The 24,686-nt window shown below is 40.0% G+C and overlaps 2 protein-coding genes across 2 annotated transcripts in view; one reads left to right on the forward strand and one right to left on the reverse strand.

Annotated features, from left to right (window-relative positions):
• Positions 1 to 11,438: 11,438 nt before the first annotated feature.
• Positions 11,439 to 12,455, reverse strand: LOC136884539 (peptidyl-prolyl cis-trans isomerase H). Its single transcript, XM_067156786.2, has one exon. The coding sequence runs from the start codon at positions 12,281 to 12,283 to the stop codon at positions 11,729 to 11,731; it is 555 nt and encodes a 184-aa protein (XP_067012887.1). The 5' UTR covers positions 12,284 to 12,455; the 3' UTR covers positions 11,439 to 11,728.
• A 309-nt stretch (positions 12,456 to 12,764) lies between these two features.
• The window catches only part of LOC136884435 (small ribosomal subunit protein mS39), a 42,027-nt gene continuing 30,105 nt past the window's right edge, over positions 12,765 to 24,686 (forward strand). Inside the window, exons 1-3 of the mRNA XM_067156600.2 lie at positions 12,765 to 12,952; positions 13,030 to 13,141; positions 19,371 to 19,568. Coding sequence (XP_067012701.1) covers positions 12,918 to 12,952; positions 13,030 to 13,141; positions 19,371 to 19,568 — 345 coding nt within the window. The 5' untranslated portion in view covers positions 12,765 to 12,917. The remainder of the gene's footprint in view (positions 12,953 to 13,029; positions 13,142 to 19,370; positions 19,569 to 24,686) is intronic.

A 24,686-nucleotide genomic window follows, 5' to 3' on the forward strand; every position in this document is an offset into this window, starting at 1 on the left:
TACTAAGGTGAAAAAGCGTGTCCTCATCAGCGCATATCGGCAAGAAAAACTGTAAAGATGGCTATCAAAATGAGAAAAAGTCACGAAGGAACATAGTGAAAGGAGGAAGAAGGACTCCCTTTAATATGGATCTCCTAATATCACAGTCAAAAGAAAACTAGATGTGAAGACCTACAATATCGGACCACAACACTTGACTTTCTTTTATAGCAGAAGGAAGAGATCAAATCAAGATCATCAATAATAATAATTTCGTGTGGCTATTTCTAGCCGAGTGCAGCCCTTGTAAGGCAGACCCTCCGATGAGGGTGGGCGGCATCTGCCATTTGTAGGTAACTGCGTGTGATTGTGGTGGAGGATAGTGTTATGTGTGGTGTGTGAGTTGCAGGGATGTTGGGGACGGCACAAACACCCAGCCCCCGGGCCATTGGAATTAACCAATTAAGGTTAAATTCCCCGACCTGGCCGGGAATCGAACCCGGGACCCTCTGAACCGAAGGCCAGTACGCTGACCATTCAGCCAACGAGTATCATCAATAATACAACACAATATTAAACTGCAAAGGGCCACAGGAAACAAGGAAGGGAATACGTCACGACAAGCCACTGACGGAGGGGCATGTCCACTTACGTGCCTCAGAATTTGGGGAACAACATGAGGGATGAACAAAAAAATATAATCATGCACATGCTAAGAAATTATCCTGTCAACTACGGGTATTTCAGCTAGTTTTCAATAAATAACATATTTTCATTAACAGAACAATTTTTAAATGTACTATAGAAATCATGGGTCGACTCAAAATTTTACTTACTTGCACCTGCATCTTCTAAGTTAGAAGAATTTTCTCCTTGAGTGTTTGGAAGTTACTTGTCTTTTGACTCTTTATATTCAAGAGTAAATAGTAAGGTAATGAAGAGGCAGACAGATAAGCCAAAAAACGTACCACACTAGAACCTGCCAGTCTGACTGATTTTATGTCAGCAGAAAGGAACCTGAAATATACTATTAAAAACAGGGATGAAGAAATTATAAAGTAAACAACAGAAGCCAAATTATGGAATGATGCTGATGCTAAATGGGACCAGTATAAAATAAAACCAAGAAGAGAAGCTGTAGCTTTCTTCAGAATTAACACTGGCCATGATTGTCTTGCAGCTCATTTGAAACGAATCAACATCCTGAGATCCGACAAATGCACACTTTGCCATCACCCTGGAAGCAAAATGGATAAGAAACACCTGCTACATTGCAACAAACTTGATGTGACAGCCAGACCTTCAGGAAATCTCATTCAAATATACTGGAAAGCAAGAAAGCTGATGGATTGGAATCCGGGCTAGCCATAAGATACAACAACAATCTTATATTTTCCACTGTACAGCTCTCCTCAGTTATCATCCTGTTCAAGGTGTTTTATTAAAGAGTTCAAAAACTCAGGTTTGTTATACAAAAATATGAAGGAATTTTTTTTCAGATTTAAAGATTTTTTTTTTTTTTTTTTTTAGATTTGTGGGGCAATTTTCTATTGATAAGAAGTACAATTTTAGACCTAGATATATGTCAATTATTACAGACAACAGAAATTAGTGAAAGCCACTTAGATTTTGTAAGTCCCACAATGTTTTTGTACTCCACTTTTGCGATATTGCAAATCTCCCGAGGTGTTTGAACATGCATGCTGTAAACGAGAAAAATGTTGAAAAGTTTTGCATGCAGTGCACTGAATGTTCACCGGTAAGTAGTCGGCAGTTGTCTTTACAACATGTGTGCTACACATCCGACACCTCATTGTCTTCTTTTTTTAAGATTGTGCTATACAGTACATTATTGATTAATTTCATTTTTGCTTCACCACAGTTAGCATTTGTATTATCTGCCAAAAATGACACAATTTTATCAGTCAGCTGAGCATCATCAGATACTTTCATTGTGTGATCCATTTGGATTTAACATGTTTCGCTCCTCACGTTTGAGAAAATGATAATTTTTTATTTTAATCCTCTCCGACAGAACAAAATAACAAACCAGTGTAGGAACAAATTTTATGTGCTTTTATAAGGCGCGATCAGTAAGTTTCCATTTGAAGACGTTGCTGCAGCGGACGTGCAACGTAGCGCGACTCCAATGTGGGTATACAAGCATGGACATGTAGGGATTAGTGTGGCAGTCTTGTCATGCCAAGGTGCGAACATTAAAAGCGTCCACGTCAACTACGGCGATGTTATTACCAAATGCATCCAAACAGGACCAACGTGCTGTTATTCTGTTCTTGGCTGCCAAAGGACAAACACACGTGTACATCCGTTGTAGAACGGTACCACCAAGTTCTGTGCGGGTTGCGTTTTGACACAAGACGCCGGTCGATCTGGGAGACCAACCTCATCCATTATGGACACCAACAACTCAAGTGGGAGACACTCAAGCACCTGCCCTACAGTCCTGATCCCACCCCATGCGATTATCACCGCCTTCGATTCCCTCAAAAAGCCCTTGAAAGGTCGACGCTTCCTGTCGGACGAGGATGAGGAGCAGGACGCAGTGTTTTACCACAAGGGGATCTTCAACCTGGTGCGTTGGTGGGATGAGTGCCTCAATGCTCACAGCAGCATTCCGATTCAGTACTGTACGGCTGTCGAACAGACTTTTTGATCGCCCCTTATATTTAGACGAGTCCACTATTATAAGTTATAAATTTCATTTTAATTCTGTACTGAAGTGCAATTATGAGAAATAATTGTCCCTCTTATTGGCTTTGCTCATTCTCACATCATTGAATCAAATGGATGTAGCATAAACCAACAATAATGAAGAAAGACTTTAAAAGTTACCTGGGTTTTAAGTCTGTTCATGAAATGATCAAACAAAACAAAACAATACATACTGGTTCATCCAATTTTCCAGAGCAGCAACTGGGGGCGACTAAGCAAACAGCTGTGCGGGAGGGAGGGGAGCCTGCGGGGACATCTAGTTTTGACTTTGTGTAACACCGCAGTTTGTTTTATATTTCAGTTAGCGCAACACCTGTGTGCAAAGTGAAGTGAGAATAAATAGAAATTAATAATAATCTCATATGAGAAGAGGGAAAACATGGAATGTGGACACTTAGAAGTGAAGCATGCGACTGTAAAAAGAAATGATAAAGAGGTGAATAGGGCAAGAATTAGAAAACTAGAATTAGCTTACAGGTTAACCCAGAACAGATACAACAAAAGAGCAATATCTTACTGTGCCATCAAGCAGCTAGTGAGCACACAACACCATAGAACCAACCTAAAGACAATTAGAGCAAAATTGCAGATACTGACTTGCATACGTATTTTACTTGCCACCGGAGTTTAAATTTAATGAACAATGTACAAATGTTTGACTGTACGTGGCTTCATCTCTCCTGATGGTACTAGGTTCAGGTGCCTAGGGAGTCTTTTATTTTCATGCCCTTCATTGCCCTTGTCTTTCTTATGCTGATACCTTCATTTTTTAAAGTGTCAGACCCCTCCAATATTTTACCTCTTATTAGTGTTAATAGAGGATGGTTGTCCAATTGTACTTCCTCTTAAAACAATAATCACCTCTGAGGATGTTATACACTATATCAGTCAGTTCATTGATACTGATTTTATAGAAATTTTTTAACCGAGACTAACATATATGCAAGGCAGACTAATGCACTGAAATAGGATACAACAATTATTACTACACTTACATTTGTGCTGAAATGTTTTGTCTTTATTTATTTTACATGCGAGATAAAGAACCCACAAACATAATCATGAGTATAAAATGAACTTTTCTAAGACTTATATTTCATTGTTAACTTCCATTTTGGCAATTAAAAAATAAGACATGATCACAATTTTGCAAATAATCTGTATGTTAAGAAGTTAAGGTTACGGATGGGAAACAAGAGAAGCCTGAGGACTTGTCAATATCTTGAAGAATGCCACTTCTTGTGAAGTTCTTGAGATGACTAAGCATGCGGTAGACTATGAGAGTGATAACATGCTGCGATGTTTTGGTCAAATGGAAGAGTGAAGAGTCTATTTGGCCAGCCATTCAGAGGGAATAGCATGACTGCATGTCACTAGTATTTTTGTAATATAATGACAGAAAGTCTCCGTGGCTCAGGCGACCTCTAACCACTGGATTCAGTGGTTCAAATCGTAGTCACTCCATTTGAGATTTGTGCCGGACAAAGCAGAGGCAGGTCAGATTTTTCTCCAGGTACTCCAGTTTTCCCTGTCATCTTTCACTCAAGCAAAACTCTCCAATATCATTTCATTTCTTGGTCATTAATCATTGCCCCAGAAGAGTGCGACAGGCTTTCACAGCCGGCACAATTCCTGTGCTCACCGCTAGATGGGGGCTTCATTCATTCCATAACTGGCCCAGTCGAATGACTGGAAACAGGCTGTGGATTTTCATTTTCAATATAACGAGAGCACCTCGAGAAAATATGGATCTTGAGTTGTATTTATTTCGATTATGTAGCAAATAACAATAAAATTAAACAAGTAATTATAATAAAAGTACACTAATATAAAACAAATCAAATACTTAGGCAATACCTTCCAGCATGGAAATATACCATTTTTTTCCTGCATTTAAACACTTTGGGCTCCAGTCTCCCATTACATTAACACAATTACGACCGGCTGATTGTGCGGTCTGTTTGGGTGTGCTACTCTGATGAATTTACAGTAGACTGGTCTATACATAAGTCAGTTCTCTAATTCTGTTTTATTTTGTTAAGAATGAAGCCATGTTTTCCAGTGTTGACTTAGTTAAATGTAACAAAGGCTTTTCAGTCTGTCAAACACACAGCAGCGCAGCACAGCAGCTGTGTGTTTGACAGACTGAAAAGCCTTTGTTACAATTCTGTTTTATACGAAAATTTCTGTAGGTCCTGACAAAATGTAACTTAAAAACATGTTAACACAGGCGAGGTAAAAATGTGATGCATCAGAGTCGGCTTTGTTGACAGTGGGAATTTAGCGGCAGATGTCAAAGGGATGCAGTGCGGCAGTGCAACGAAGGACGTTAAGCATAAATTAAGAATTGTTAATTTATGATATAACTAGTCCAACGGAATATTGGTGATTAATATGCTGCTGAAGAAGAGAACATTCTAGGTTCTTGAAACATTTACAGCCTGAAGACTGTTAATAGTACTGACAAGATGGAACAATATATTTAGAGGTGTTTAAATAAATGAATGTGTAATCCCTTCCAAGATAACAAAACACTGCTGGATACAAAAGAATCACTTTGGAGGTTGATGCAGACAGTTTACTGGAGATGTTTCTCTACCTGTCATCAGATGGTGTCATGGGAAAAAATGGCAGAACTAGGTGGATAGATGTGAACAGCATTTATGGCTAGACTAGTTCAATACTGTCCCCCTAGCAGTAATATATAACTTGGAATATAATAGTTTTATTACAGCCAAATGGCCATGTACATTAATTTTAACATTTCCAAGCCACATAGGTCTCATTTTTCTAAACAGATATTAATCAACGATTTCCATCTATTAGGACATGTTAAGACGTGGTATCTATCACATTCACGATCACACAATTTACACATAAATACGAATTCAGGTTCATGATATGTTTTGGTTCTGCAAAGCTTAAAGCGGAAACCATGAACAGCCAATCTAATTACAATATGTCTTAATTCATAGTTCGCTTCCATCCATCCCCACGTTGTCATAGAATTCTAATCAAATGTCTTCTCTTTTGTGCTTCAGTTCCGTAAGTAGTCGATTGTAATTTGTCGTGGATGGTAGCGACATCTTGAAGTGTAGCTCTTTGATCAGGAAAGATTCCCTCGTCAGAACATACACAAGTCGAGATAGTGTATGCTTCGAAAGCCCCAGAGCTCTCTTTAAGTATGCGGCTTTGACTTTCTCCATTCGTTGTAGACTATTAATGTTTAGGTATTCCCAGATGAGTTGTAGACCATAGGTGATTATAGGCACAACTTTAATATTGAAGAGCTGTACGGCTGCTTTAACTGACATCTTATGTAAATATTTGATTTCGTTCACTGCTTTAAATGCCAAGATTGTCCTATTCTCTATATGTTTTATGAAAACATCACCTCTGGTTTGGAATATGACTCCCAGATATTTGAAGTGAATAACCCTTGTTAGTTCTCTACCATTGTAATGGACTCTATCAGTCACTAATGGCCTTCCCCCTTTTCTGAAAATCATGTAGACAGTCTTTTGGTCATTTATGCTGAAATCAATTTCATGTGCCCATTCTGCCAGAAGATCAAAAGACTCTTTCAGGTCCTCCAGCCGTTTTGCAGTGAGAACCATATCATTTGCATATACATACAACTTTACACCATCTTTGATGCATCGTGTCACATCCAAAGTGATTATCGAGAACAGAAGAAGGCTTAGCGGATCTCCTTGTAGTAAACCATTGGTCTATGCTATTGCATCTGATATTGATATGTTATCCTGCATAAACACTGTATTGTTGGAGAGAATGTCTTTGATTATGACCATCAAGTAGTGACTCTTACCAATTAATTGTTCCAACTTTGTCAGGAGTATGTTCCTATTGAGCATATCGAAAGCTTTAGAGAAGTCAAAAAAGATTGCGTGGAGCTTCCCGTCTGGTACTCTTAGTGCTTTCTCGATATCTTGTTTTGAACACTCCACTGCTTGCAGGGTAGATCTACCTCTTCTGAAGCCAAACTGTTGCTCTGGTATATATTGATCCACAAGTGTTGTTAGCCTATCAGTGAGAAATTTGGAATATGGAATCTTCTAAATCTACCTAGTTTGACAAATAGAAAAGATAGACTGTCACAGCTGAGTACACACTAACCTTTCTTTTAATAGTAAATATATTAAATTCATCAAAGAGGGGTAGCAGCCTTTTGGAAGTTACAAGGGCAACAGTCTGGATGATTGACTGATATGGCCTTGTAATAATATTTAGCAGGGCTTGGCAATGTTGATATTGTTACATGGCCAAAAGCAACAGGACCCAAATCTTGAGGACAAGCAGCTGTCCTCCTGGGTAAAATACTCCGGAGGTAAAACAGTCTCCCATTTGCATCTCTGGGTGGGGACTACACGAGAGGGGGAAATCATCAAGAAGATGCATACTGACATTCTGCGATGATGATGCTTGTTGTTTAAAAGGGCCTAACATCCAGGTCATCGGCCCCTAATAGTACAAAATGAGACGAAATACAATCGCAATTTAAAAGTACAGAATTCATCCACTGACCAGAATTCAAAACATGGTGATGAAGAATGAATGGATGAATATGAATTTTAAAAAATCAAGGGAACAAACCCGCAATGCCTCACCTTCCCAGAAACTATATTACTGATCAAGGGACTGCTTCCCAAAGCACAATCCTGAATCGATGATGCTTGTTGTCTAAAGGGGATCAATATCCAGGGCAACAGTCCTTCATAATGGTACTTATCGCTAGTAAAGTAGAACCATGGTATTTCTCAAGTTGCGGTACTAATCAAAGGTAGCATAAACTCACAGTGTTCCAAACATTATGGTACTACCTATGGTGTTTCTCATATAATGGCGCCACTCGTAGGCAATGCAAACCCATGGTGCACCTCACATAGGTGTACTAATCATAGGGACTGGTACTATTCCGTGGTGTTCCTCACTTAATGGGTACAAATCACAGGTAACGTAAGCCTATGTTGTTCTGCATATAGTGGTACTAATCACAAGTAGTTTCATGATTCTAATTCAATCATCCCTTGGTCGCCCCTTACAACAAGCAGGGGATACCGTGGGTGTATAATTCGCCTGCGTCCCCCACCTACAGGAGGCAGAAAGAGAAAAAACAAGAAAAAGAAGGGATCCATCACTTCAAAAAATGAAGTAACGGATGAAGAAAGGTAAGGGCCACAAAGGGCGTGAAAATGAAAGACTCCCTAAGCCTCGAATGCTCTAATACTGTCGGGGTCGGAAAATAACAAGAGTTAACCAAGGGAGGTCGGACAGGATAGATGCAAGTGAGGAGCCTGGCACAAGTAAGTGGAAGCAATGCCAGGACTCTATAAGGGCCCCGTGGTCACCAACCCACGCTTCCAAGTTGAGAGCCCCTTGGGTGACATTTTGAGAGTCAGAGCGTGGAATGTTAGAAGTTTGAATCATTGTGGTAGGTTAGAGAATCTGAAAAGGGAAATGGCATATTTTTTTTTGCAATTTGCTTTGCGTCACACCGACACAGATAGGTCTTATGGCAGGGATGGGATAGGAAAAGTCTACAAGTGGGAAGGAAGAGGCCATGGCTTTAAGTAAGGTACAGCCACAGCATGTGTCTGGTGTGAAAATGGGAAGCCACTTAAAACCATCTTCAGGGCTGCCGACAGTGGGGTTTGAACCCACTCTGCTGTCTGCAAGCTAACAGCTGCGCGACCCCAACCGCATGGCCACTTGCTTGGTAAAGGGAAATGGATAGGCTACAGTTAGCTGTAGTTGGTAAGAGTGAAGTACTTTGGCAGGAAGAACAGGGTTTTTGGTCAGGAAACCACAGAATTATCAATACAATGTCAAACAGGGGCAATGCAGGATTTTGTTATAATTAATAAAAAAAATAGGGCAACAGGTAAGCTACTACACCAACACAGTGAAGGAATTATTGTCAAAACAGACATCAAGCCAATGCCCACCATAACAGTGCAGGTCTATATGCGTACTAGTTTAGCAGATGATGGTGAAATGGCGTATGCCTTTTAGTGCCGGGAGTGTCCGAGGACAAGTTTGGCTCGCCAGATGCAGGTCTTTCGATTTGACACCCACAGGCGACCTGCGCTTCATGGCGACGATGAAATGATAATGAAGACGACACATACATCCAGCCCCGCGTCAGCAGAATTAACCAATTATGGTTAAAATTCCCGACCCTGCTGGGAATCGAACCCGGGACCCCTGTGACCAAAGGCCAGCATGCTATTCATTTAGCCATGGAGCCGGACAGCAGATGATGATGAAATCAAAAGAATATATGAAGAGAGAAATCTAATACGATATGTTAAAGGTGATGACAATCTAATTGTGATGAGAAATTGGAATGCAGTGATGGCCAAGGAAGAGAAGTTAATGCGTTAAGAGAATTCGGACTGGGACGAAGGAACAAAAAAGGAAGTTGTCTGGTTGAATTCTGCACCAATCACAACTTATTCCTTGCTAATACTTGATTCAAACACCACAAACCACAACTTTATACATGGACGAGACCTGAAGACGCTGGAAGGTATCTTCAGCTAGTATATATGGAAATAAGCACCTTAAAATATCCGAAGTGAATAATGTGAATGGAAATTAGATGGAAAAATCAGTGCAACATATTAAAAATATTTTAAAACATCCATGCATCATTTTACAGTCTTAATAAAATTCTAAAATGCGGTTAGAGGCATGCAGCTGTGAGCTTGCATCCGGGAGATAGTAGGTTTGAATCCCACTGTCAGTAGCCCTGAAGATGGTTTTCTGTGGTTTCCAATTTTTACACCAGGCAAATGCTGGGGCTGTATCTTAAGTAAGGCCACGGCCCACGGCTGCTTCCTTCCAACTCCCAGGCCTTTCAATTATGACCATTAGGGTGTCTAGATGGCTATAGTCCAATACTGATTAAAATAATTAAAAGACACCCAGCTGGGGGAGTTTCTTGTGGTATTTTTTAGACATTTTTATGAACGAAGTATGGTAAAAAGTGGCCGTCAATATGGAAACTGAGTATTAAGTTTATGCACCCTGATGTTATTCCTCTTCCATGAAAAAGTAAATGTGACCTAAAAAAAATGAGAACGAGAAACATTGCTATAGAAGTAGTAAAAATGCCAGGCAAGTAGCCTAATCACTCCCACTCTCATTTAGACCAATGATTTTTTTATAGGTCACTGGTCAGAATGTGCATAGACCAATTTCTCTCAGGACTTACCTGAACAGGTTGTAGCACTGTCATGAATAAGTGATTTAGCCACCAACAACAACAGAGCATCGTCATCCGTCCCCAGTGCAGTGCAACATTTAATTTCTACCAATTTTATTGCTGTGATCACATCTTTACTGTTTATAACCATAAATAGTTAAATAAAACAACTCTCTATTTAGGAAAAAATCATGTATTTTACACAGATAGAAACACTGTCAGCCATTCATTCACATCTCACTTAGAATGATAAGGCAAGCATTAAGTTATCATACTTCAGATGAAACTTTCTTCCTAACAATCCCACCTCTGCAATGCTCATAATTTACACATTGACACCATTAACATGTTCTCCTCCATGGATAGAAAATCTATTTAGACCTGGGGTAATATTAATGAAATTGATAATTACCCATTCCAACACCCAAGAATTTTACTGTCTTTGACTGTGGACTGTTCAGGATAATAAATGGCATAGACTATTAAAAAAAAAATGTCTATGTCCCTTTACATTAAAATTCCTACAGGAATAGAAGAGAGAAAGTTTCACAGAACTATATTCTGAAAGAAAACTTACTGATCACCTCTAACATTTACTAGTTATGAAGAATGGGTTTTTCTGTCTTCCCGGGGTATGATGCGCAAAGGTATCACCCAAATATCACTATAAAATTTGTCACAAATGGAACATAATAATTGCTTTTACACATATCAAGTGAAAAATCCCTGGCAAATTAAGAAATACCGTAGTTATTTGAGAATTATGAACACATGCTTAAGGCTTGTAGACAGGACTGGTTTATGTCGTACTACGCTGCTGGTGCCGTCTTTTGTTACTTTCTTCAGGTCCAGGGCTAGCACCGTGGAATGGGAGGGCTATGTCTGTGGATTCTCATTATCTTTGTCCATTCGCTGCTGGTGCCGTCTTTTGTTACTTTATTCAGGTCCAGGGCTAGCACCGTGGAATGGGAGTGCTATGTCTGTAGATTCTCATTATCTTTGGCCAGTACAAACAGCAAAATGGAGGTCAAAAGAAAAATAGCACGATCCCTGGACCAATAAATATTTTTATTTCTGTTCGATCGAAAGTAGCTCGATCCCTGGACCAATAAATCACTAATCCACTGAATTTTTCTTATGTACATTGGCCATACCATTTTGTCGCCTATTAAATATTGCATATCGCGATACAATTCATGAAATGATGTCATTGACAAGTGAAGAATGAAACGAAAGCAAAGAACTTCAGTGAAAACAGATATCACACACGAAATTGTTCAAAGTGTAAGACAAAAGACATACGTGTGTCACTGTGAGCGCAACACCAAATGTACTTGCAAAGTAGTAAAGTACGTATTAATATGCTCCAAAAAACATATATTTCTTAATTTGCCAGGGATTTTTCACTTGATATGTGTAAAAGTAATTATTATATTCCATTTGTGACAAATTTTATAGTGATATTTAGGTGATACCAATGCGCACTATACCCTCTTCCCGAATATTGTAATCTGAAACTTTACTCCTTTCATGTTAGAATTGTGTTGGCAAAAGCTATTTAGTAGGTAGCCCAGACATGAAACATTCCATGCCTGAAAGTATTGATCATATTTCAAAACAGTATTCTCAGTTGTTCAAACTTAGTTCACTGAATATAAATTCTTACTACTTTCATGTTTGGTTCAAAGTTTGCTCTAGAAAATTGATTTGGTCCTTAAATGTTGACTCTGCACCAATAAACAGAGTGTTAGGAGCCATTACTATTACCATTACCATACATAACATAAATCACATTTGTCCACACTGTGATATAACCACTGGTATTTTGGGCTTATTATTAGGGCCAGTAGGAACATTTTCTATTTTCCTCATAACCAGTAGTCCATCAATTACACGACCAAATACCACATGCTTCCCATCGAGAAAGTTGCACTTGGCACAAGTGATGAAGAACTGGCACCCATTGGTATCTTTTCCACTATTGGCCATCGATAATAAACCTGGAGCATCATGTTTGAGATTAAAGTTTTCATCAGGAAAAGTACCACCTCCATAAACACTCATCACACCTGTGCCATCACCATTAACAAAATCTCCCCCTTGGATCATGAAGTCCTTGATAACTCTGTGAAATATCGCCCCCTTAAACCCAAGAGGTACACCGTCTCTTCGATATTCTCCAGTGCAAAATTCTCGAAAGTTTTCGCAAGTTTTAGGAACAACATCTGCGAAAAGTTCAAGAATCATTCTTCCAATTTCTGTCGTACCCACACTTATGTCGAAGAAAACTACAGGGTTGTTTGGATTTCTTAACTGAGCTTGAATTTGGTTCCAAGTAGGCATATTGCAAATGTTTAATTTCTAACGGAAACTTCAGTTAACACCAAGCAATACAGATCCTTTCACACTTCTATATCACCAAAATGCCTTTATAATTAAAATATTTGGAATGCATGAATTCCACAAGCTTTACAACTGTTGCAAGTCGCGCCGCAACTACCGGTAACTACTGCTACATCTGATTTTTAGCATATCACCGCTAAAGTTGGCATTAGTAACACAAGTTCAATCTTGCCACTGTAATAGATTACAAAAGTATAGTTTGAAAGTTTCCATCAATAAAATATCAGTCATTATAAAGCAAATACACTTTGAATCATTACACATTAATCAAAGATACTCTATTTTAATGGATGTTAAGGAAATATACTGCATCTTAGGCCTGTATATTTGTAATATATAGTGTCAGACTTCATTATAAATTCTCTCTGCGAGTATGGCTTGACTGATAATGGTCATGTACACCAACTTACGAGATTTCGGAATGTGTTGAAATTGAAAGAGATTTTAAGCAAGAGAGGTTCGATTACGTATTTATCACATATTTATTCCCGTATTGAACACTATGCTTCTTATTTGTCTCACTGCAAGAATTATCATCTAATTTTTAAATCCTAGAAATTTCCTCGAGTGAACAATGAATTCAATTAATAAACTTCGATTTGGCTGGAGGTGAGTGTTGCTATAACCTAAAAGTAATGAGCACTGATACTGGAGTAGAGTGTTAAAATTTAGTATCTTGTTTTCAGGTCGACCAAATCAGTAATAGGAAGCATAACTGCTAAACAAAGCTCATCGGAAGCCAAGAAAGATATTGTAATTCCATATAGGATTGAACGAGGGCCAACGGATATCCTTAGGGTTTGTATTGTCCTGTTTTGTTTCAAATTAATTTTAACTTAAATTGTCTAATAGCTTGATTCCGAGTCTAGCTGTTGTCCGCTATACCTCAGAAGTAAACTTCCTCAGCAATAATAAAGTTCTTTATTTTTCGTCCCACTACTATTTATAAAGGTTTTGAAGGCACCGAAGTGCCGGAATTTGGTCGCGCTGAAGTTCTTTTACGTGCCAGTAAATCTGCCGACCGGGCGAGTTGGCCGTGCGCGTAGAGGCGCGCGGCTGTGAGCTTGCATCCGGGAGATAGTAGGTTCGAATCCCACTGTCGGCAGCCCTGAAAATGGTTTTCCGTGGTTTCCCATTTTCACACCAGGCAAATGCTGGGGCTGTACCTTAATTAAGGCCACGGCCGCTTCCTTCCAACTCCTAGGCCTTTCCTATCCCATCGTCGCCATAAGACCTATCTGTGTCGGTGCGACGTAAAGCCCCTAGCAAAAAAAAAAAAAAAAAAAATCTGCTGATGTATTTGAGCACCTTCAAATGCCACCGACTGAGCCAAGATTGAACCCCCCAAACTGAGGGCAGAAGGCTAGCACACTACTGCGTCAGCTGTGGTACTCAACCTGGCAACTTTCTCATTAGGCTTATTTCTTATTGTGCACCATGTTTTATTGTGTGATTTAGTTTTCTGTTTGCTCTCTCGTAGCACCAGCCCGTTCCGAAAATGTACATTGAAAAGATGTAAAAGGTACTTCTTATTTGTGCTAAACTTCATTCATCATCTCTGTGTGCTGACCTATTCAATAATGAGTTTATTACAGCCAGTGGCCATCAGCTTATAATACAATTAAATTCAGTGATTAAGAATTCAGAAAATCACTCTTATGCAGGACTGTATTAGGGAAGTTTTTCTTTGTTTGCACCACAAGATGTGGTATCTGTCGCTCTTACTATTTCATAGGATGCTCACGCACTGATGGTTCGACTGATGATATTTCTTATTTATACAAACCAAACCCCATGGTGCAACAGCCCCAAAGGGCCATGGCCTACCAAGGGACCGCTGCTCAGTCCGAAGGCCTGCAGATTACAAGGTTTGTGTGGTCAGCACGACGAGTCCTCTCGGCCGTTATTCTTCGCATTCTAGACCAGGGCTGCTATCTCACCGTCAGATAGCTCCTCAATTCTAATCATGTAGGCTGAGTGGACCTCGAACCAGCTGTCAGATCCAGGTAAAAATTCCTGACCTGACCAGGAATCGAACCCGGGGCCTCCGAGCAAGAGGCAGGCACGGTACCCCTACACCGCGGGGCCGGCCATATTTATAGGCTAGACCTTGTGTAATGAAAGCCTTGCATGGCCAGTCTTGTGATTGCATGTCACAATTTGTATGATCCTCTTGTCCAGTCCTTAAAAATCATCACGTTACTAGCAAAGAAACCGTTACTAGCAAAGAAACTTGCTCCATATTTCATTCCTCTTCTTTGTCATATCCCACAGCAATTCTTCACAACCGGGACTTAGATGGTAGTAACAACTGTAGCATCATCTCTTCGGCAAATGGGAGTTTTCCTGCCAGGACATAGATTAAACGTGATGGAGTGAATTTCGATAAGCACAAGGTTCTGTCCTTTCTAGGTCTACCAGGTTTTTGTATTTGAGGTGCTGCCATATGCTCTCCAATCCATATGTAGCTACTGGGGTCATTTTCAACCTGAACGATTCCATCGCCACCTTCAGCGAAAGATTTTGGAGTTGTCATATATCACTCATGGCTTTCATGGCAGCATTCATTCGCTCTCTTGCTCGAAATGAGAACACATTTCCTGATTGAAGTGTGTCACTGAGGTACAAGGTCTGTTTTTGTAATACATTGTCGTTGGCTTCTTCCCTTTCCTGAAGTGCATATTTGATTATTGTTTGCATGAAGGAGCTATACCATAGGAATGGAGAGTTGCTATAGTAGACCCTGTGTATAAAGGAAAGGGTGAAAGACTTAAAGCTGAAAATTACAGGCCAGTCAGTTTGACATGTGTTACATGACTGTAATCTTTGGGAAAGCATTCTTTCTGATTATATAAGACATGTTTGCAAAATTAATAACTGGCATTGCGAATTTAGGAAAGGTTATTCCGCTGAAGCTCAACTAGTGGGATTCCAGCAAGAAATAGCAGATATCCTGGATTCAGGAGGTCAAATGGACTGTATCGCGATTGACCTATCTAAGGCATTTTATAGGGTAGATCATGGGAGACTAGTGGCAAAAATGAGTGTAGTTGGACTAGACAAAAGGGTGACTGAATGGTTGGCTATATTTCTGTACAATAGAACTCAGAGAATTAGAGTAGGCAAAGCTTTATCTGACCCTGTAATAATTAAGAGGGGAATTCCTCAGGCAGTATTATTGGACCTTATGTTTTCCCATATATATAAATGATATGAGTAAAGTCTAAGTGGAATCAGAGATACAGCTTTTTGCAGATGATGTTATTCTGTACAGTGTAATAAATAAGTTAAAAGATTGTAAGCAACTGCAAAATGACCTCAATAATGTTGTGAGATGGACAGTAGGCAATGGTATGATGATAAACAGGGTTAAAAGTCAGGTTGTGAGTTTCACAAATAGGAAAAGTCCTCTCAGTTTTAATTACTGTGTTGATGGGGTGAAAGTTCCTTTTGGGGATCATTGTAAGTATCTGGGTGTTAATATAAGGAAAGATCTTCATTGTGGTAATCACATAAATGGGATTGTAAATAAAGGGTACAGATTTCTGCACAGGGTGTTTAGGGGTTGTAGTAAGGATGTAAAGGAGAGGACATACAAGTTTCCAGAAAGACCCCAAATACCAGGCAATTTGGCCGTACGGTTAGAGGTGCGCAGCTGTGAGCTCGCATCTGGGAGATAGTGGGTTCAAATCCCACTGTCGGCAGCCCTGAAGATAGTTTTCCGTGGTTTCCCATTTTCACTCCAGGCAAATGCTGGGCCTATACCTTAATTAAAGCTATGGCTGCTTCCCTCCCATTGCTAGGCCTGTCCTGGCTCATCGTTGCCGTAAGACCTATCTGTGTCGGTGCGACGTAAAGCAAATAGCAAGGAAAAAAGAGAAAAGACCCCCAAATAGAGTATGGTTCCAATGTATGGGACCCTTACTGGGATTATTTGATTCAGGAACTGGAAAAAATCCAAAGAAAAACAGCTCGATTTGTTCTGGATGATTTTCGATAAAGGAGTAATGTTATAAAAATGTTGCAAAGTTTGGGCTGGGAAGACTTGGGAGAAACACTCATTGAGGGGCCAGTTTGACAGATCTTTAGTCTTGGTGTGGGGTAGGATAAGAAGAAAGCCGCATTTATGGATGAACGTAGGTTTTTGTGACTCATTGTATTAAAATAAGTAGATAAATATGCTGACTGGATTAAAACCACTTATATATATTTAACAAAGACGAGCTTTCCACCAAATTGCATTGGCCTTCATCAGGGCATGTGAAGGTCACAAATCCCTGTTTCGACGAGTCAAAGAAAATCCACTTCTTGAAACACCAGGTGTCTATACAATTACATCTGGTTGTGGTCGCTCATATATTGGCATGACAAAATGGCTTGTTAGCACCAGGGTGAAAGGTCACATCAGGTCTGTCAAGAATGTTACTCTTTCATCCTCCACAGAAAATGCCATAAGCCAGAGTGCCATAGCAGAACATTTCTACAATACAAACCGTCAAATCCTCTTTGACCAGGTGAAGGCATCGTGCCTGTGAAAGGCTTCTGTGCTCTACTTATAAGGGAAGCCATAGAGATAGAGTTGCGCCCAAACAACATCAACAGGGAAGACGGCTTCAAGTTATCAAATATATGGATACCTGCACTCCAGAAATACATGCATAACAACACCATGGCACAGCGTGACACACTCAAGAAACTGTCAACATATGGCGATGATCGGTAACTTCCCCACCGACCACCACAGCCCAGCGCAACATTCCCCGAGTTTAGTTTGTGGGGGGCCATGAATAGTATGATTGTGACTTCCACGTTTCTTCAAAGAATTTCTTTGCTCACTGTCGATGGCAGACTTTCACATGCCCTGATGAAGGCCAATGTGGTTCAGAATTCATGTAAAACTGGATACTCTATGCCTATGAACATAGTATCAAGAGTTAATAAAACTACAAGGTCATTTTTTCTTCATTGATGTCTGATAACACTCGCAGATATAAGATAATCTTCATTTTGTGTTTGAGTTTGATAAACTACTTGTTCTACTTAATTTTTTCCTTGGTTCTTGCTGGGGATTTTTTTTGTTGACATGTTCATCATTCTACAGACTATCCCTAACATCCTTCGCCGGGCTGAGTGGCTCAGACGGTTGAGGCGCTGCCTTGTGACACCAACTTGGCAGGTTCTATCCTGGCTCAGTTTGGTGGTATTTGAAGGTGCTCAAATATGTCAGCCTCATGTCGGTAGATTTACTAGCACGTAAGAGAGCACCTGCGGACAAAATTCTGGCACCTCGGCGTCTCTGAAAACTGCAAAGTACTTAGTGGGATGTAAAAAAGAATTACCTTATTATTATTATTCTCGATTTATGACCACATAGGATCTCTTTAGTCAGTCCATCGTCCAGGTCTCTTAGAAGAGATTGTTCGGGCTTTGCGGTCCTCCCAGTACTTGTACAGATGCTCCGATCTTTGTGCCCTTTCCTCAGTTGAAAATGTGTGTGTTTTGGGTTTGTTTCACATAAGGGTAAAGCAGAGGTTTGTATTCTTGAGCTTTGTATTCAGTTTTATCTTATTTGTGATGTCTTCTGTTGTAAGCCCTATTTCCTTCAGATACTCTCTTACTTCTCTGATCCATTTACATCCTGCTGTGATACTTTTTGAGACGAGATTGTGTTGTACTAGCTGTTACAGAAGTCTCGAATCCTACATCCTCATGATACGTCCAAAGAAACCCAGTCTCCTCTTACGCATAGTATCTGTAATGGGTTCTAGCTCTTTGTACACGGGTTTGTTAGGTAGTATCCGCCACTGTCCATCTTTCTGGTATTTTTTGTTGATGCAGGTTCTTCCAATCCTCCTTTCAATTTTCTGAAGTCTGTCAGTCTTTGATTGTTTATTCATGTGAAAAATTGTTTCTGCTGCACATGTAGCTTCCGGTTTTATAACTTTTTATTTTTGAATTGTTTGATAAACATTTCTTTTTGTAGATGTCCCATGTTAATTTTTGTGCTTTAGCTAATCTGTTTGTTCTTGTTGGGATTGAGTTTTTTCATTTAGGTTATGTGTTATTAGTTCTCAAAGATATTTAAATTATTATTATTATTATTATTATTATTATTATTATTATTATTATTATTTTTATTATTATTATTATTATTATTATTATTATTAAAGAGTCAATGCTATTTATGTTCATCACTGTTCCTTCCTGTTTTATGTCACAAGAAGGCAACTAGAGATAGCTCACCATAACGACAATGATAACTGTACCCCACTTTATTCATTGAAGATCACTTTGAATATAAAGAATGTCTGTGATATGGCAGAAGCTTTATTTGTTTGGTAAAGCTTCCGTACCCGGTGTGCGAAAGTGAGGTTAGAGATCCAATATGGCATGGTTCGGGCGACGTCACGCAACACTCGTCAAACTTGCCAACTTATGCATTCTTAGTGACAAGACTATTGGGCTGGATGGGTTAGGGTAGGTTAGTGACAAAACAATTGGTCTGGATATGTTAGGGTAGGTTAGTGACAAAACGATTGGTCTGGTATGTTTGAAATTTGTGGTTCTCTTAATTTTAGTGAATATGGCAGCCCTGTACTTGCACACAATGTGAGCTCTGTTGGAGACATTAGGAAGCTTGTCTGGTGAATAGGTATAGTATGTGAACCTTTTCTTGAGCCCAAGTTCCCATTCAGCACTATGGCCGGCCAATAGGAACACAGCACATGGTCATAATCAGCTGATTTACACAGTCTCGGTTTTAATTCTTCTATACAAGTAAGAATACTTCTTGGGGTGGGATGGTGCGTTTCTGGCAAGCATAAAGGAAGGATCTCTCCTTTCTGCTACTTCAGGTATCGTTGCACATCATTTTTATATGATTTTTATCATCCATAAGTCTGTATACTGGGTACAGAAGTGGCACATTTGTTTTTGTACCTTTCCTTCTTGACTTTTAAAGAGTCTGTTTAGCTTGTTGTAGATAACATGTGTTATCAGATGTCATTTAATTGTGAAATATTTGTAGGCACTTGCAGGTACCGTTCAGCGTGACACGACAGCTGCTCACTACAAGTATCATGATGATCCATTCCTTATTCCTATGTCAAATACTGGAAAGCGTACTTTTGCGTTAGCCAAGGAGTCTGGTCGCAAAGCAGCAAACTGGATAAGAAATCAACACCCAGAACTGTTCCAGCACCAAGAGGCAGATCCTCCTATCAAGGTATTGCATGACTTTTTTAAAATTTAAAGGTGCCAAAGAAAAGGCAACTTGGCTATTTGCTTATGTTTCATGTGTGGGTTAGGTACAGTTTTTTTTCTGTGGTTTTTCTTCTTCACATGATTCTCCTCTGCAACCTTCATTGATACTTGCTCCCTCACTACACAGTCTTCACCACATACACGTACTATCCTTTGTTTACTTCTCATGGAGGACATGGTCAGGTGGTCCACGAGGCTGCCAACCTGTCTGTTTAGGAACTACGGGCCTAGTGGTGAAGAGGTGAATTAAGGCTTTTTTCTTTCCATGTTGGCAGTATGCACCATGGCCATAGATAAAAGCCTCTTGAAGGCAGTGTGGCCCCAAGGGGGCCACTGTTCTCATGACAGAGATTGGTTTGGGGTGATAGCGACACATTCTACATGAACTAGTGGAGGAAAGGTGAATTAAGACTTTGCTTGGACGGAAGTGTGGGCACAAAGGGGGCCCACTGTTCTAATGATAACAGAGATTGGCTTAGGACAATATAGCAGCGCATTCTATGTTGGCTAGTGGTGGAAAGGTGAATTACAACTTCCTTCCGTAGTTTTTTCCTGACACAGATTGCCCTGGGGTGATTCCCCTGAAACATGGGGGTACACAAATTCTTCAAGGCTGCCGCAGCCCTGTATCCTCCACTACATTAAGGTAAGTTTCATATAAAAATATTGCTGTTCTGTATTGTACATTGTTTCCTTTACATGTTCTATTTATTTGTGCTTTTATTCCGCCACAGTAGGTAACGGAATCTAATTATCATAATTGATGGGAATAACGTCGCATCACATATGCAAGTAGCTACGGTACTTGAACGATGGAGAATGGCGTGTGCTGCTCCTTATTAGGTTATAAAAGTAAATGTATTTCTGGGGGTGGGCTGGTGGGTTCATGGACATTGCAATGAACGCATCTGTCCTGTGAATGGAATTCCAAATAAGATTTCCTTAATTTCAAATTCATTATAATGTTGCAAACTTTGGGTAGTGAGTTGTCAAGTTTTCTTCAACCTTCGCGTCTTAAATCCCTTTTACTCCTGTTTAACACATCTACCTCATTCTCTTCTCTTAAAGGGGCGATTGTATTGAATTTTCTATCTTGGTTCATTTTAGCCTGATGCTCAGTGAGACTGTTAATATACTGGTAGTCTAAATTAAGACAAATGAAGGCCACAGCTGCTTCCTTCCCAATCGTAGCCCTTTCCTGTCCCATCATCGCCATAAGACCTATCTGTGTCGGTGCGACGTAAAGCAAATTGTAAAAAAAAAATTATATTAAGATTTTTTAAAATCTTTAAATTGTGCACTTAGTTTTAGAATTATAGTTCATCTTTTTGAAAAATAATGCTTGTTTGTTTGTTTGTTTGTTTGTTTGTTTGTTTGTTTGTTAAAGTGGAAGCCATTCTCCTTTCAGTTTGGGCTTATTTCACATATGTATCTTACAAGCTTTTCAGTCTGTTGAACACTAAATATAACACCTATAAAAAACACACTATTAAACATTTTATTACTACTCTTTTGAATGTTATTGTGCATTAGTAAGAAAAGTTTTAAAGGGTGGGGTCTTTAAAAATGCTCCTGTTGCACCAGTTTTGTCATATTTCTGATTTAAAACATTGTTGTTAAGCTTAGGATGGTCAAAATACTTATAAAATTTATAGTGTTATGTTTTTTATTCATTAAAAGCTGTGTCAAAGTCGAACCCGAAAGAGCTGGATGGTTGAAGTTAACAAATGGTGTAAAGCAAGGATGTGCCAACAATGATATGGTGTGCCAAGAGTTTTAACCGTACTTCAAAAACCGACTACTTCAGCCGAGAGCAAACTCCCCGAACTTGGGATGATTTGTTGGACACTCCACTGATCCTCCAGGGCAGCTTCCCAGAGGTGTGGGACGTAGATAGCCAGTGGTAATTCGGCGTGTCACATCCAGAGTTTTGGAGTAGTAGGATTTATACCAGACTGGGCATGCATATTCAGCTGCAGAATTGTACAGCACAAGGGGCAGATGCATCTGGATGTGCACTCCAAGTTGTTCTAGTCAGCTTCTGCACTGGCAGCCATTTTCTGCGTCATGTTCGAGCTGTGCTTTCAAGAGTAATTCCTAGGTATTTTGGAGTATTGCATAGTTCCAGAAAATTTCCTTCCCAGCTGACCTGTAACGAAGACTTGGGTTGTGCGGGACGATTACTGCTCAATGTACAGGGTCATCGGAAAAGAACAGCCATGTTTTAAAAAATTGAATAATGTGTCTGTCGAAAAAATGCGATGAAGGAAGAACAGTGATAATGTAACTTAATAGTTTGTTAAGAAATTAAATATAAATAGCACATTACGTGCACATGCCAACATTTGATTAGCTTTGTTCTTGTAAGAATTCTGTACTGTGTGGACCGGGCGAGTTGGCCGTACCGTTAGGGATGCGCAGCTGTGAGCTTGCATTCGGGAGATAGTTGGCTTGAACCCCACTGTCGGCACCCCTTAGGGTGGTTTTCTGTGGTTTCCCATTTTCAGGAGTGCATCTCAAGTGTCATCTTCACATTACAATTACTCGGGACTGAATTAACGCGTTACGTTGTAAAAAACAACTTTATTAATTAATTTTTTCTGCTTTGAATTATGCTAGAGATAATTTGGTGGAGGCGAGGGAGCATTTAAAAATACGTAAGTTTGTACCTTAATTAAGGCCATGGCCACTTCCTTGTCACTCCTAGGCCTCTCCTATCCCATCGTCGCCATAACACCTATCTGTGTTAGTGCGATATGAAACAAATTGTAAAATGTACTGTACGGAATACCTTTGTCAGAGAATATTGTACACATTCAGCTACACAATTACATGTTAGACATGTTGCCCATTATTTTCCGTACACACTTGCAAACGGCTGCGTAATAAATAGATAACATTGTGCAGTACATCTGATGTAATCCTACCGCAGGCTGCCTCGTGTCCTCTGGAGTTGTATTTGCTCAGGAGCGCATCTCAAGCGTCAACTTTGCATTACAATTACTTGGGACTGAATTAACGCATTACGTTGTAAAAAACAACATTATTAATCAATTTTTTCTGCTTTGAATTATGTTAGAGATAATTTGGTGGAGGCGAGGGGGCATTTAAAAATACGTAAGTTTGTGTTGAATGTTGTACACAGTACAAAAATGTTTGTTAATTAATTGTATCCACTAATTTCATCAGCCCTCTTAACATTGTGTGTGTGAAAATTGTTTTTCAGAATTCCTTGTTGCTTAAGAAATATTGTCTGTGGTAATGTTAGGTGACTCAACCTGTATATTCTTGTTTTAAATTTCAATATATCGTTACCCAGCCTAGAAAAACCTTTATGGCCCGGATTTATCAAGGAAAGTTAAATATACTCTAACCGTGAGTTTTTAAACTTTGGGTTAGCATTTTAACCCGTTCTTGCGAGTCGCGTGTTTTATGAAGCTGTTTCAGCAGAGGGTTAACTAACACCTTATTAACCCTCGCAGGAAGTAGCTACTGCACCAATCAAGGAAACTGTGACTGAAAAAGTTAGAGGTTTTTAACACACTTCTTGTGAATTTCACCGGCGACGTTACTAATGACAATTTCTGACAGTGTATACCTCTTCAGAAATTGTTACTTGGGTAGATTTTGAAAATACTTCCCCCATATAAGCCTATTTCTGTTAGGAACACCATTTAACATATCTAAAATAAAGCAGCTCAGCATCCGACGCATGATTTACAGCGGCCCTTTTGCTTTTAGCCTCGAGTGAACTGTTTAACCCAGCTGAAAGGAGGGTTTAACTTAACTCCGTCCTTAACTTAGAGTTAAAACTAACCCTCCTTGATGAAACAGAATGAGTAGTCAAATTCAAAGTTAAAACTGTGTAACACAGAGTTAAGGTTTAAACCCTGTTGATGAAACCGGGCTCAATCTGATGTATTTCAGCCTTGAACTCTGACCAGAAAGGTTCTGTCATCTAAGGTTCAGTACTGCATGAACCTTATCAACAAATCTCCACCCACAGCCTGTAGGCGGGGGACACAGACAAAGAATACACCCACGGTATCCCCTGCCTATCATAAGAGGCGACTAAAAGGGGCCCCAGGAACTCTCTACTTGGGAGAATGGGTTGGCGATCACGGGGCCCTTAGCTGAGTCCTGGCATTGCTTCCACTTACTTTTGCCAAGCTCCTCCCTTTCATCTATCCTATCTGACCTCCCTTGGTTAACTCTTGTTCTTTTCCAACCCCGACAGTATTAGAGTATTCAAAGCCCAGTGAGTTTATCATTTTCACAACCTTTGTGACTCTTATCTTTAAACCCCCAGTAGGTGGGGGATGCAAATGAAGAATAACCCACGGTATCTCCTGCCTTTCGAAGGGGTGCCTAAAAGGGGCGACCAAGGGATGATGAAATTAGAACCATGAGGCTACTTATGATTAGTACCATTATGTGAGGAACACCATGAGCCAACATTACTTGCAATCAGTGCCAGCATGTGACGAACACTATGGGGCTACGTTACCTACAGCAGTACCTTTATGTGCGGCACACCACGGATCTGGGTGTTGCCTGTGATTAGTATCATTGTGTGCATTCCACTGTGGCGGGGGAGCACACGCTCGGTTGCATAGACTAGTGTCTAGCAAGAGTAGGTGCCGAGCATGTCGCTCAGATGTGTTGTTTCCACTCTGCTCGGAGTGGGTCTGCGTTTCCTATGAGTAGCACCACACTATGTGAGGAACTCCATGGGTCTATGTTGCTTGTGATTAGTACCACTATGTGAGAAACACCACGGGTTTGTGCATTGCCCGTGATTAGTCCTACTACGTGAGGAACACCGTGGGTCTGCGTTGCCTGTGAGTAGTGACATACCCTGAGTCTACATTACCTGTGTTTAGTACCACCATGCGAGGAACACCATGAGCAGCATTACCTGTGATTAGTACCACTGTAGGAGGAACCCCATGGTTGTGCTTTACCAGTGATTAGTACCATTATGAGGGGCTGGTGACCTGGATTTTGAATCACTATTACTATCAGCCATATTCAATCGTTTTTACGACGTGGCCTCTTTAAGTCCGAAGCAAGGTAGGTT

Source organism: Anabrus simplex, chromosome 12, assembly GCF_040414725.1.
Source record: "Anabrus simplex isolate iqAnaSimp1 chromosome 12, ASM4041472v1, whole genome shotgun sequence".
NCBI classification, from domain to species: domain Eukaryota; kingdom Metazoa; phylum Arthropoda; class Insecta; order Orthoptera; family Tettigoniidae; genus Anabrus; species Anabrus simplex.